Genomic DNA, 15,210 nt, shown 5'->3' on the forward strand with positions numbered 1-15,210 from the left:
GTATGAGCATCACATATATTGTTTTATTTTTGATAAGCTATTAGCTGATTTTAGGGTAGAATTATGTCTTATTTGTACCCTTTATGGAAATGAGCAGGTGTTTTCGTGACCGGCGTAGGTAACGTTTATTTCAATTTGGTTTTAGGGTGATATATATGTCACAGATCTTGAGACTTTTACTTTGAACAAAGTAAAACCAGATTAGGCTCTTCCTTGGTATTTTTCTTATCTGGACTCCCCAGGAGTGTCAGCTCTCCATGTCTTTCTCTTTCATCCATAACCGAAGCAGAACCCAAATCTTCCTTGGGTCAGGAACCAGCTAAGCATGGAGCTTTCCAAAAACTTAAAACTATCCTGGAAATTAAAAGTAAATAAAGGATGTAAAAACGTCACAAGAACAAACAATTAAGTTACTAAGCTGTTAATAAGTATTCAGTGGAGAGAGATAGTAACAAAATAAGTGACTGATGAAGTAAATCATTAAATGTTGTGGAGTATCAAACATAGTGACCACTACTGAGGAAACACTGCAGTGGGATTAACTGAGAGTTATTGAGTCCCTGTATTTGATTTAATGTAATTTTTTTTGAAAATGTGAGCTATGCACACCACCTCTCACAGCTTTATAATTAAATAACAACATAGAAATTGTTTATAATATAAATAATATAAAAATATAAAAAACCACATAATCTACCACTTAGATGTAATTTTATATATTTTCCATATTTTTATATTTAATTTTATATGCCTAATGTTTTTAATAATTTTACTTAAAAATTGAAAAAACATTTAAATGTTTTTAATATATTTTATATTGTCTATACTCAACATTATGTACTTGAAGTTTGCAAATCGTAAGCCTGCTATATCACTGAGGTACTCTAGAAGCTTACAAGTCTTAGAAAAAAATAGTTGCTTTTCTTCAGCTCTCTCTTTATTACAAATCTTAGTGCTGCTTTCAATCCTTCTGAGTATAGCTCTTCTAACTTAGTGTTCTGATGACATAGAAATTAATTTGTTAATTTTCATTGTTTTAAGGGACTTGTCTTACAACAATATAAAAGACCTTCCAAGCTTTAATGGTTGCCATGCTCTGGAAGAAATGTAAGTTGGTCTTTGACTTACTCTTTTTGCTGTGGTTTATTGTTGATTCACTGAATGTTTCCTATTTTAAATAATGACTTTAATATTAAGAAATTAGAAACATTAAGGAAATAGATGCATATAATCAGGTGTTTCTGTGAATGAATGTCAAATTGCACTAGGCATGGTCATGCAACCAGCATTTCCTAGGTACTTATGAGGCATTTGGGAGACATTATAGGGGGAGGGCTGTGTATACAAAAAACAAACAAAAACTATTCTTGGCTATCGAGGGAAACTAAACATGGATGCCTACTGTGTACCTATAAGCTCAGGTGGCAGTTGGTTGGGAGAAGGGAGAGGAAGACGTTAATTCTCCCGTTCCTGATCCCTTTCTTCCTCTGGCCTTCTTTCTACAGTACTTGGTATGGTTGTGTTGTCCTGGATCCTTTTTACCATGTTGTCTTCCGGCTCTCCTGAGCGGGGTTGTTAAGGAATTTAGATGGTATACATTAATTCCCAGTATAATTTGGGATGGATACCAATTAGTCTAACCCTTTCGTGTTATAGACAAGGAAGTAGCAGCTGTCTTTACTTTCAATAAGATCAATCAGTGTTACTTATGAATGAGTATTTAAACTTAGAAAAAGTTGAAGAAATGTTATCTTTCAAAATCAAAAATAATTTTCTTTTTTTCCTCTTTTTTCTTTCATTCTTCTTCTTCCTCTTTTTTTTTTTAGTTCTTTGCAACGTAATCAGATCCACCAAATAAAAGAAGGTACTTTTCAAGGCCTGATATCTCTGAGGATTCTGTAAGTTTCTTTCTGATTATTAGAAACAAATACAGTTTTTGTCCAGTTATAAATTAATATATCATTACAATTCCCATGATAGATATACTTAAAGATACAATTTATTACGTGTAAATATTGTTCAAATTTTACCACATGGTACTTTATCAATAATCCACTTTCAGTATTTTTTTTACCTTAGCTTTTTATTTAGTATTTTTTACCTTAGCTGATTTACGTATTTATTGTATGTTGGTAAGTGAAAAAGCATAATGTGTATAACCTGAGAGATGGAGCTTGTTTGTTTTCTTGTCATACTGATGAGGTTTGCCACTCCATTAGGGCAGAGGTAGGCAAACTCTAGCCTGTGGGCCAGGTCCAGCCTGCCTCCAGTTTTTGTAAATTAGGTTTTACTGGAACACAGCCATGCCCTTTTGTGTAAGTGTTGTCTAAAGGTGCTTTTACCATACTGTGGCAGAGTTGAATAGCTGGGAGTAGAGACCATATGACCTAGAGGTGAAAATATTTACTATCTGGCCCTCTACAGAAAAAATGTGCTGACCCTTGTGCTGGGGTATGTATCGTCACAAATATAGCTAATACGCAGCAGAAGCACTCATTGGAAAAAATGTATTTGTATTTGAGTGTGTATTTGTGCCAAATATTCTCTTAAGCACTTGGGGATCGAGAGGTGGCTAAGACAGGCCTTGTCCCCGCCTTCACAGAACTTGAGTGCAGAAAACACAATACGCTGATATAGTGACCATTTTTAAAATACGGAGAAAATTAGAAAATTGAAGGTGAAGTGAAATTACATATATTGAATCCTGTCTTCCAGTGGATTCCCAGTAAGAAACTGAAAATGCTTTCTCCTGGAAAATATGTTATTTGAGGTTGGGATCTTTCCTGGTGTCTGACAGTCTTACTGTGTGGGGGTCTGGGCAGTAGTGAGGAAGGGGACTGGCTCCTAGCTGCCATCACTTCTAGAGCACTGATAAGTGACAACAATGAAAAGCTGGCCTTTTCATGATTTGGAACCAAATTTGTCTGTGGTTCTGTGATCCAGGAGATGTGTAATGGAATGAATTTATCCAGCCTTTAAATTTCCATGAATGCTCAGTTTAAGTGTGGTTGTGTGGTTGCAGATTATTTCTCTGTTTTTATTAATTCTGCAAGATCAGAATTTCTCAGGGTGTGTTTCTGAATATAGCACAGCTTTGGTGTTGATAGGATTTTTATTTCCTGCTTGGGAAAGAATGATATCTGAAGTCCTTCTGGAATGCTCTTGTTTACATATTGATTATTTGTCTTCCCTCGGGGCCTTATCACTGACCTTTGAGAAGGCAAATAGTATAAAACCTGTTTTTATTTTCAGCTTTGTCAGGAGCTGAGTTTTTCTTTGCCTACTTAATAGTACCAAAGGTTATATCATATCATTTATATTTTTGAACTAGTACCAGAATGATAAGGTGGAGAAAATTCACAACTGTTTTGAAACAGATACCAACTAGAATTACTGCTCCATGGAACCCATTCCAAGAAATAGATTTTTGTGAAGGGGAGGGATTCAACATAAACATGAAGTTGTTGGGCAAGATGAATAAGATTTGTTATCTTATCAGAGATACTGTGACTACCTCGGATTCCACAGTGTGGTCAAAGTAACTGCAATTTGAGTTTATTTGAAAAGATTAACATGCTACTCTTGTAATTGCAGAGATCTAAGTAGAAACCTGATCCATGAAATTCATAACAGAGCTTTTGCCAAGCTTGGGTCAATAACTAACCTGTAAGTTGATGATTTTGTGCAGTAATATCATGAAAGAAATGAATAGTCTACAGAAACTTGTGTGTTAGCCTTGTACTTTGGAAATATTTTTCTGTTTGGTTGCTCCCTTGTGTAAATGCTAAGTTGCATTCATATTGTTAATGCCTTCTTAGATGGCAAGATGAATGCCAGATCTATTGTTTCAGGACACTCAAACTTCCCCGTAGAGCTCCAATATTTATGATATTTATACATGTACGGATGTTTTGTGTAACTTGCATCCTAGGAGTTAACTTGAAGTCTGATTCACATTTCAGAGATATAAGTTTCAATGAATTAACTTCATTTCCTACGGAAGGCCTGAATGGGCTAAATCAACTGAAACTTGTTGGCAACTTCAAGCTAAAAGAGGCCTTAGCAGCAAAAGATTTTGTTAATCTCAGGTGTGTTTTTGCTTATTTTTCTTTTTTGTTGAAGTTATGGTGGCCCCCTAAATTATAGAGTATGCTAATTTTTTGCTGTGGTTCCCAGATTCTCTGGGAGGCTATAATTTGAGTATTTTCTACCTCAGTCCTCACAAATTTGGTAAAAAATAGAACATGAGCATTATTCCATAGTTTCTGAGAATATGAATTGGAGCCCTTGAGACTGTCAGAGAGAGAACATAGCCGTTCATCAGACTAGCTTTTTATATAGCAGATTTGTCATTAAAAATGTGGCAGGAACCACATAAGTGTGAACCTACAGAAAATTGACACAATGTTCTAATACTTCATAAAGACATTTGATGCAGTGGAGACAGGGCTTGGGGATAGTACTGTGGGAGAAGAGAATAAATATGCTTACTATACTTATGTGAACAAAGTGCATTCATTTAGTGGTATACAGTCGCAAAGCATCTGGGACATTGATTTTTAAGTGAAACTACCAGTATCATATGATAAATTAGGCATGGTTATTTCATGTATAAAAGGGGTCTGATAAGATTTCACTTTAAATTGCAGTTATTAGTGCTAGATTTTAAATATGGTTTGTTTTAAATTCAGTTTTTAAAAGCATATCTTATATGAAAAGAGAAAGTCATGATGTCATCTGACAGGAGAGTTCTTTTCACAGATGAGGAAACTGAGGCTAATGACCAGCTTTTAAAGCATGTGACAGTCAGGTCTTTTGACTCCTGGGGCTCTTAAAGATGGAAGTACTTTTTACAAAACAAAAGCATGTCTGTGAAGTTGTTATTCAATGTAGATTTTACCATTTTTTCCAGGTCTTTATCAGTACCGTATGCTTATCAGTGCTGTGCATTTTGGGGTTGTGACTCGTATGCACATTCAAACACGGAAGATACTAGCCTCCAAGACCACAGTGTGGCAAAGGATAAAGGCGAGTGCATGCACTTCTAAAAATAGAACAATCTTGATGGCATTAATTCAAGTCTCTGCTATTGTGATCATTTGTGAAGGATAAATATGAAATATGGGAGAAAATGGCATTTACTGTGTTATTGGCATCTTTGTTAGGAAGCTTCATGCAAGCTGAACTTACATCCTGTACAAGAGAGAAGATTGCAGAAAAGTGTGGCTCTTTTCAATTGCATAAAGCTTGAATTAAACACAGTTTATGTTATATATTCAGGTCCCACTGATGTAGCAGGTGTCACAAGCAGTGTGGAAAATGAAGAACATAGTCAAATAATTATCCACTGTACACCCTCCACAGGTATGCCCAACACATTTTGCTGCAGTTTCTTGCTTTAAATGAACATTAGGCAAATATATCTGAAATGTGTGGGGGAAAGATGTGATTTTTTGTAACAGGAGTGGGACTAGATGATGTCATAAGGCCTTCTGCCTTAAAGTGTGGTCTGTGTACCCGGAGCTTAGGCATCTCTTACAGAATCTCAGTCCCAGACTTCATTACTTGGAGTCTTGGTGTTAACAAGCTCACCAGAGGGTTATGTGCATTCAAAATTGAGAGGCAAAATTGAGCGCTTCTTTAACTCTAGGACTAGTTCTAGAAGTTACTGAATCTGCAAGGATTTTTAGTGTTATCCTTTTTTTTTCTTAAATGCAACCTTGCTTTTCCTTTTCTTTCTACTTTATTTCATCAAACTTTAGTAACTTGGGAAAGTTACTAAAATGAGACCACATATTTAGTTGTGATGTAATGTTGGATTAGGCCTCATCTATGAGGGAAGATGGATTTGGAATTTTACTGTAAAAGGAAAAACAAATAATTGGCTAACTTGTATGCTATGAAGTAGGTTTTTCTTTTTAAAGATTTTATTTACTTAGAGAACGAGCAAGAAAGCACAAACAGGGGTGAGTGGGAGAGGGAGAAGCAGACTCCCCTCTGAGGAAGGAGCCTGATGTGGGGCTTGATCTCAGGACTCTGAGATCATGACCTGAGCCAAAAGGCAGCCGCTTAACTGCCTGAACCACCCAGGTGCCCCCCCCCCCCCCGCTTTTTAAAGATTTTTTATTTATTCATTTGAGAGAGAGAGAGAGAGAGAGCGCACGAGCAGAGGGGAGGGCCAGAGGGAGGAGAAGCAGACTCTCTACTAAGCAGGGAGCCCAGTGTGGGGCTCGATCCCAGGACCCTGGGATCATGACCTGAACTGAAGGCAGAAGCTTAACCGACTGAGCCACCCGGGTGCCCCAAATCGTGAGCTTTTTAAGGGACTTTGTTTGTATTCTTTTAAATACTTAGTACAGTGCCTATGTAGAGAATGAACTTAAAGTGACCAGATGAGAGAATAGAATTGGCAAGAATCATTTGTTTAGGCAATGTATTTTGTCTAGTTTCTGAATAAATTGTTGGAAGTTAAGAGGGTGCAGCTTGCTCACTGGCCTTACTGGGGTCCTTGTGCTGGAGGATGTACATAAGGAACTGACAACCCAATGAGAAGGGAACAGCTTTCTTAAAGGGGAGACTAGACCTGACCAGGCAGGGATTCTCTAAGGATTCCTCCTTAGTTGGCCAGGAGGAACGTTGGTCTGAAACTCACTCCCCAGGCTGCAGTAGAGATACACTGCAGGCCTGCCTCCCCACTCAGTTGTAGTAACACACAGACACCCATGTGCTCACTCAGAAGCAGGAAGTAGCGGAGAGTGGGGTCCTTCTGTTAGAACTGGAGGAGGCAGCAGGTTTTCAAAGACAGAGGCTGGGGTGGAGCCTGCTTTTGAGGGAAATTACCTCCACCTTCCAAAAGGGTGAACTGTTCTCTCAGGTCAGATGAGCTACTACTCCTTCTTCCTTGAAAGGAGGATGAGTTCAGATACAGAGATAAAGGTGAAAGCTTCCTCTTAACACTCCCTGAGGGTGGGGGGGGGAATAAAAATAGTTAATTACTTAATTAAAAATGTTTTTTAAAGTTTCTTGTGATATTTGGGATATCACAAGACAAATATTGCAGGGATGTATTGTTAGGTCTGTGAATGTCTCAGTGATTTAAAATGCCTTATGGGATGTATCAAACTTCCTGACAGTTTAGAAGGATAAATCAGAACATGTGTTTTAGGCAACTGTAATACATAGTTTTCTTGTGCTCTGTAAACAACATTTCATTTTTCTTTACTAATTTTAAAATAAAATAGTTGTCATTTGTGACATAACTAGCCTGTCAAAGCCCGTTACTAGAACATACAATTTAGTTACTAAATTAGTTGTTGGAATCCTAGTGTAAGTTTCACAGGATTTTATTGGTATGTATTTAACATCCATGTGGTTTTGCTCTCACTTCACTGTCTTATTGAATAACCTTTGTCAGGTCAATCGAACACTTTTGACATCTCAATTTCTCTGGATGAAAAGTGGGTATAATTATACCTGTCTTAACCAGCTTCATCAGGTTGCCCTTGAAAGCCATAAGAAATGTGGGAAAAACTAGTTGTATACATACATACATGTACATATATAATTTTTAAAAGCTGAATTAGGACTAGGAAGGAGGAAGAAAAGGACCTCATTTATTGAAGTCCAACTATATGTACTTAGTAACCTGCTTAGGTACCTCTTGTATATAATTTTACTTAAGCTACACCATGCTATGAAATAGGCATTTTTTTTTTAATTTTATTTATTTATTTGACTGAGAGGTAGAGAGCACAAACAGGCAGAGCAGCAGGCAGAGGGAGAGGGAGAAGCAAGCTCCCTGCTGAGCAGGGAGCCCGATGCGGAGCTTGATCCCGGGACCCTGGGATCATGACCTGAGCTGAAGGCAGACGCTTAACCGACTGAGCCACCCAGGCGCCCCGAAATAGGCATTATTATCCATAGGCGAGAAAATGAAATTTATACAAGTTTAAGCTGCTTTCTCAAGGAAGAACAACAAGTTATGAACCCTAAATTAAAACCCTAGTTTATCTGATTCCAAGCCTTCAGTATATCAAGTACTTTTCATATATAAGATACTGTACTATATATATGCATATCACTATACGGCTTTACCAAATATTTAATAAAAGAAATTAAAGTCAATTTTTTTTAAAGATTTTATTTATTTTATTTGAGAGAGAGAATGAGATAGCATGAGAGGGGGGAGGGTCAGAGGGAGAAGCAGATACCATGCTGAGCAGGGAGCCCGATGCGGGACTCGATCCCGGGACTCCAGGATCATGACCTGAGCCGAAGGCAGCCGCTCAACCAACTGAGCCACCCAGGCGCCCCTAAAGTCAGTTATTTTTTAAAATTGCCTAGTCCAATGACTAAAATAGCTAAGAAATAGTAATCTTTTCAATTTGGTTCAATTCAATTTTGGTAGCACATTTAAATATCCTAGATTAACCATCTTTAGTTCTTCTCTGAATCCATAGCATATGGGAATATGGTGTTTTCTAAATTATCTTTTATTTCTCTCTCTTGTTTTAGGTGCTTTTAAGCCCTGCGAATATTTACTGGGAAGTTGGATGATCCGTCTTACTGTGTGGTTCATTTTCTTGGTTGCGTTGTTTTTCAACCTGCTTGTCATTTTAACAACATTTGTGTCTTGTTCATCACTGCCTTCCTCCAAATTGTTCATAGGCCTGATTTCTGTATCCAACTTATTCATGGGAGCTTATACCGGCATCTTAACTTTTCTGGATGCCGTGTCCTGGGGCAGATTTGCTGAATTTGGCATTTGGTGGGAGATTGGCAGTGGGTGCAGAATAGCTGGGTTTCTTGCTATCTTCTCCTCAGAAAGTGCCATATTTTTATTAATGTTGGCAGCTGTCGAAAGAAGCTTATCTGCAAAAGATATAATGAAAAATGGGAAAAGTAATCCTCTCAAACAGTTCCGGATTGCCGCCCTTTTGGCTTTTTTGGGAGCGGCTGTGGCAGGCTGTTTTCCACTTTTCCATAGAGGGGAATATTCTGCATCACCCCTATGCTTGCCATTCCCCACAGGAGAAACACCATCGTTAGGATTTACTGTAACCTTAGTGCTATTAAACTCATTAGCGTTTTTGTTAATGGCCATTATCTATACAAAACTTTACTGCAACTTGGAAAAAGAGGACCTTTCAGAGAACTCACACTCTAGCATGATTAAGCATGTTGCGTGGCTCATCTTCACCAATTGCATCTTTTTCTGCCCCGTTGCATTTTTCTCGTTTGCGCCACTGATCACTGCAATCTCCATCAGCCCTGAAATAATGAAGTCCGTTACTCTGATATTTTTCCCGTTGCCCGCTTGCCTGAATCCGGTCCTATATGTTTTCTTCAACCCAAAGTTTAAAGAAGACTGGAAGTTACTGAAGCGACACATGACCAAGAAAAGCGGGTCGGTTTCGGTTTCCATCAGTAGCCAAGCTGGCTGTGTGGAACAGGATTTCTACTATGACTGTGGCATGTACTCACATTTGCAGGGCAACCTGACTGTGTGTGACTGCTGTGAATCTTTTCTTTTGACAAAGCCAGTGTCATGCAAACACTTAATAAAATCACACAGCTGTCCTGCATTGGCAGTGGGTTCTTGCCAAAGACCAGACAGCTACTGGTCCGACTGCGGCACACAGTCGGCCCACTCTGATTATGCAGATGAAGAAGATTCCTTTGTCTCCGACAGTTCTGAGCAGGTGCAGGCCTGTGGACGAGCCTGCTTCTATCAGAGTCGAGGATTCCCTTTGGTGCGCTATGCTTACAATCTACCAAGAGTTAAAGACTGAATTGATGTGTTTGTAACTGTTTCCCCCATCAACCAAAATCACAGCGTTTATAGACTGAACCCTCGTCTGCTCTTTCATCTGGGAAGCACTTCTGTGATCACTGCCTGGTGTGTCACTTAGAAGGAGGAGAAGGTGGCAGTTTATTTCTTAAACCAGACATTTTCAGAGAACAAGTGCCTAAACTGTCTGTCGATAAAAAATGCAATGTCCAAGCAATGTGTGGTCTATTTGGAACAAATTTATAACTTGAAAAAGAATTTATGTATATCATAGCAATATAACGTCGTTTTCCTGATCCCTAAGAAGCAAATTTATACCTGTTTCTGAATTAAGCACAAGATGAAGAACAGCTGTTAATATTTTTTTAAGAATGTTTTAAAATGTGATTTTATGTAACTAAGAAAAAGTCTTGCTAATTTTACCTAATGTTGCATCATTAATCTCAGGACAATTTACTGCAGGGCCAAAAAAGGGATTGTCTCCCAGGTAGAACTGTGAGGGTAGAAGAGTAGGCATCATCACCCTATTGCATTTTCGGGTCCCATCTCTGACATAATAGAATCATAAATTTTGTTTAAGTGACTTACAAATCTAAAACCTGAAGATGTTTTTAAAACAATATTAACAACTGTTAGATTTTAAAAGAATAGCTGAACATTTGGTTTTCAGACATTACGCATCTCTTTGGTGTGCTCACAGTGATTTTTTTTTTTCCTCAATGTCTTGTGACCACACTAGGAAAAGGTAAAGGACTAATTGTTGTGTGGGTTTGGTAGATTTGGATAAACTACTAACTAATATGGGATTTTAATAGCATCTGAGGGATTTGATGGCTCCGTGGAATGTTCTCATTCATAAACAGTTCTTAATATCATTGGCTGTACCAATATTTTCCAATTTTGTTGGTATGTTACCTACGTATAGTTTGAATTATACAGAAGATAAACAGTGGTAAATTATTGTGTCAAGGTGGAAGAAATTGGGAGTAATTATTGATACAAAGCACTTATAATGGTTTCTTAGTGAGCCAGATTCCCCTAAACCTGTGCTGTTAATATGGTAGCTTCCATACATTTCCCCCTTACTGTGATTTAAACACAAAAGAGCCTATGCAACAGTTCAGATACTGTGTTCTTGTGAGACAAAACAAATGTGTCATTAAAGAAAAAGAAAAACGGAATAAGGCTTAGGCCTAGGTCTTTAACAATTAAAAATTTTACTTGATTCTTATCTATGGACTTTTGACATGTCACTATGTGGAGTCTTAAAGTTATAAATGTTCAGTATGTTTTTGAACAATATGCTAAATCAATAGCAGACCCACTGCCATATTAGTTATTCAGGATATACTAAAAAACATTAAGCTAGATTGCAGTTTAATAATTAAACTGTATATACTGTGCATATAATGAATTTTTATCTTATGTAAATTATTTTTAGAACACAAGTTGGGAAATGTGGCTTCTGTTCATTTCGTTTAATTAAAGCTACCTCCTAAACTATAGTGGCTGCCAGTAGCAAAATGTTAAATTGTGGTTTATATACTTTTTTTGCATTGTAAATAGTCTTGGTTGTACATTGTCAGTGTAATAAAAACAGAATCTTTGTATATCAAAATCATGTAGTTTGTATAAAATGCGGGAGGGATTTATTTACAGTGTGTTGTAATTTTGTAAGGCCAACTATTCACAAGTTTTTAAAGTTGCTATCATGTTTGTATATTTACACATCTGATAAATATTAAATCATAACTTGGTAAAAAAAATATAGCTAAAAGGTTTTTTTCCTCCAAAATTCAAGTCACTGAAAACTTCACGTTTATTTAAAATATAGAATAGCAGATATCTAAAATATGTGGTAGATTGTGCGATACGTCTAGTGGGAAATACACTATTGTATGCAGTGTTTTGAATTCTTAAAGTTCTAGAAATCTAGCAGTCTATTTTGCCTTAATTTGTAACTAGGTATGTTAATGAATTTGCTTAATGTTAAAGTAAGCAAATTAAACTATTTTTTAAGTGAAGAGTATTAGAAGAAATGTTCGAAGAACACTTTGCTGGTATTTAGAAGTAAGATTTTATTCTATCTTAAATCTGAACCATACTCATGGAAAACAAATTGTGAAATTTAAGAAAATACCATGAATTAGATCTTTATTTAAAAGCAAATGACTGGTGGGGACGCCTGGCTGGCTCAGTAGGTGGTGCCTGTGACTCTTGATCTCAGGGTCGTGAGTTTGAGCCCTGCATTGGGTGTAGAGATTACTTAGGAATAAAATCTTTAAAAAAGAAAAGGCAAATGATTGGGGCTCCTGGCTGGCTTAGGAGGTGGAGCATGTGACTCTTGATCTCGGGGTTGTAAGTTCAAGCCCCACGTTTTATGTAAAGATTGCTTAAATAAATAAAAGCAAAGGATTTAAAATCCTGCATGATACCAAATGTCGTCAAATTGCCCAGATGCTTAGATATAAATATTCACAGTCATGAAGCCCTCATTTTACAGATGAGAAAATAGAGGGCTTGATGAAATTTTAAGTGAATACCTAAGTCACACACAACAAATTAGAAACCAAACAAGCACCCAGTTCCTCTTAATCTGATACATAGCTTTTTGGGTTTTGTTCATTTGTTTTAAACTTAAGTATATATCTGGAATTCCCATAACAAAAAGTAGAATAGTATAATTACTCCTCGCATCCCTTCAGCCTTCAGCCCAGGTACCCATCACCCAAATGTGGCAATTATCGACAGCACATGGTAAATCTCCTTTTCATCTCCACCCCATTCACCCATTCACTAACTCCCTCTAATTCATCTGCCCCTTGGATTAGTATTATTTATTTAAGACTTACTTATTTGTTTCAGAGAGAGAGAGTTTTAAGTAGACTCCGTGCTAAGCATGAAGCCCAAAGCAGGCCCAATCCCACGACTTTGACACCATCACCTGAGCCAAAACCAAGAGCTGACGCAAGACCAATTGTGCCACCCAGGGACACCTGCCCCTTGGATTATTTTGAAGTGAATCTCAGACGTTTCATCTGTAAATATTCCAATATGTCCAGGGGTAAATTTTTTAAAGTTGCCTAATATATTGCTACAAGGCTAACTGGTAGTGATGTTATTTTTGTAACCATGACAGGGATTTTTAAGCAAAAGTTACTCTTATAACAACGTTACCAAGCCAGCAAAAAATAAAATTTATCTCAAATATATACCATGAAAGTGAAAATAAATGAGTAGTAAGAAGTTACTAAGTTAATACCCAAAAACTTAAGGGGAGAGGCCTTCTTTTGAGCTTATTTATACATTTATATATATTTCTACTGAACTTGAGGGGCGCCTGAGTGGCTAAGTTGGTTAAGTGTCTGCCTTCAGCTCAGGTCATGGTCTCAGGGTCCTGGGATCTAGCCCCATGGTCTGGCTCCCTGCTCAGTGGGGAGTCTGCTTCTCCCTCTCTTTCTCCCCCTTCCCCACCCCTGCTCCTGCTCTCTCTCAAAAAAAATCTTAAAAAAATTCTACCAAACTTGATTATGGCTTCTCAGTCTCGGCAGTGACAAGACACTAAGAAAGGAGACCACGGGACTCAATTATGTTCACGTAGCAGCACCTGTGTCATGCATCTCTTTGCTTCATTATTTCCAGTGTTGCTACAGCATAATGCAGTAGTTGGTCATAATTATCAGGATTCTGAGGCATCAAGGAAAGGACATAATTTGTTTCATAAAACATTTTGAGGAGGCAGAGAAGTGTGTGACATTTTAGCTTCCTATACCAAAAGGTTAAAGTAGGAAAGTTTGGGAGTTTAAATGACAATTTATCATTTACTGTTTTCTTTGTCAGGTCCTGTGCCAGAAACTTTATTACTAATGAGATAATATGACTGGGAGGTAGGTTATTTCCCTATGTTACAAAGGAGTAAGTTAGGACTTAGAAAAGCCAAACAGCTTGTTTAAGGAAACCAAGTGAGTAAGAAAAAAATCACTGATTCAAATCCAGGTTCCTTTTTTACTAAGACTTGTGCTTTTTCCTACTTTGCTTCAGGTATGTCAGATGATGTCTGTTGGGAATAGCTTAAGTGTACCTCCTATGGAGCCCTAAAGTGGCCCTAGGCCTTTTGATGCTGTTACTGATTCCAGGGAGGTTCTCGTAAGTGGTTTTAACCAGATGTGCCAAAATTGAATAATTGGGGTAGAGAATATAAACCACTAAGCCAGTTTTATTTCTTGATTAATTTTATTACTCAGTTAAACTGGTCCAATTTTCTTCCATTTTCATTTTGTTTTTACTGAAAATTTTAACAAAAGTAACAAAAATTAGCATTGCCTTAAAACAGTTTTAACCATGTCATATTTTATTAATTGTAGCTACTGCCTTCTGAATTGCCCTTTGTTGCTATTATTTCTACCATATCTAATTCTCCTGCGTCAACTTTTGCAGATCTAAGTTTCACCAAGGATTGTCTATCACTCTGGTCAATAACAAATTTTGTGTGCTATTTTGGCCTTTGTCAGTTTTCACTCTGATATTTCTACTAGTAATATGCATTATGAGGGGGACAAAGCCCTATTTATTTACAAGTGTACAGTTTTGTCAGCAGGAATAAAATCATCCAGCTTTATTGTCCATCACATCTATCACATCTTCCTTGCTACCTTCATCCCTATTCCCAATCCCTGAGAGGTCAGTGCTCTTTCCGAGGTCCCACAAAAAATTTTTGTTATGAATAAAATGTATATCACAGAAGATTTTAATGGTATTATGCTACACCACAAAAGAATGAGGAACGTGTGGCGTTAGGGCTTTTACTCCTCTATCTGTAGTGCTTAGCACAGGCCCTAGTAAACGAGAGGCTCAAAAAGACCTCAAAATGTACACGCATAGACAAACTAGTTACCTTAAGATGCCAGGCAAACAAGGTGCTACCAAACAACGGAAGATTGTCCTAAAAGTGCATTCTTGGACACACTTGGAAACTTGAAGTTCGCTCTCCTCTCCCCAATAAAATATGGCTGTGCGCTGAGAGAAATCACCACTGATCCTTATAACCCTGACCCTTAAGGATACAGGGGGATTTTTGGCTTCGCCTCTTGCTCAGTGACAGCGCATTTCTGGCACCACAAGAGCTGCTGCGCCGCAGCAGACAAGGGACGCGTGCCCTCCGAGCTGTCAGCCGCGAGCGGGAGCTCGCCGGTGAGCGCAGATGCGGAGTTAAGCTCTCCGGCAGCAGCGGCCGGCCGGGCTGGGAGCGGGGAGGGCCGCCCGAGAGGCCCGGGCGCAGCAAGCCGCGGCAGGCCCGGACAAAGCCCTCGCGGGCTCCACGCGTCGCCATGGCAGCGCGGGGTCCGTGCCCGACCGGATAGGCCGGCCCGGCGCGCGCGGGGCCTGCTGGGAGCGCACGTCCCCGCCGCCCCTCCGCCGGT

General features: G+C 38.3%; 1 protein-coding gene across 1 annotated transcript in view; it reads left to right on the top strand.

Annotated features, from left to right (window-relative positions):
- Positions 1–11,150, top strand: part of LGR4 (leucine rich repeat containing G protein-coupled receptor 4) — a 104,336-nt gene extending 93,186 nt beyond the window's left edge. Inside the window, exons 12-18 of the mRNA XM_028117690.2 lie at positions 1,042–1,107; positions 1,827–1,898; positions 3,595–3,666; positions 3,963–4,088; positions 4,913–5,028; positions 5,281–5,364; positions 8,515–11,150. Of these exons, the coding sequence (XP_027973491.1) occupies positions 1,042–1,107; positions 1,827–1,898; positions 3,595–3,666; positions 3,963–4,088; positions 4,913–5,028; positions 5,281–5,364; positions 8,515–9,791 (1,813 nt within the window). The 3' untranslated portion in view covers positions 9,792–11,150. The remainder of the gene's footprint in view (positions 1–1,041; positions 1,108–1,826; positions 1,899–3,594; positions 3,667–3,962; positions 4,089–4,912; positions 5,029–5,280; positions 5,365–8,514) is intronic.
- The last annotated feature ends 4,060 nt before the right edge of the window (positions 11,151–15,210 follow it).

Source organism: Eumetopias jubatus, unplaced genomic scaffold (assembly GCF_037043125.1).
Source record: "Eumetopias jubatus isolate StellerSeaLion01/CBP00866 unplaced genomic scaffold, mEumJub1_p1.0 scaffold_13, whole genome shotgun sequence".
Classification (NCBI taxonomy): domain Eukaryota; kingdom Metazoa; phylum Chordata; class Mammalia; order Carnivora; family Otariidae; genus Eumetopias; species Eumetopias jubatus.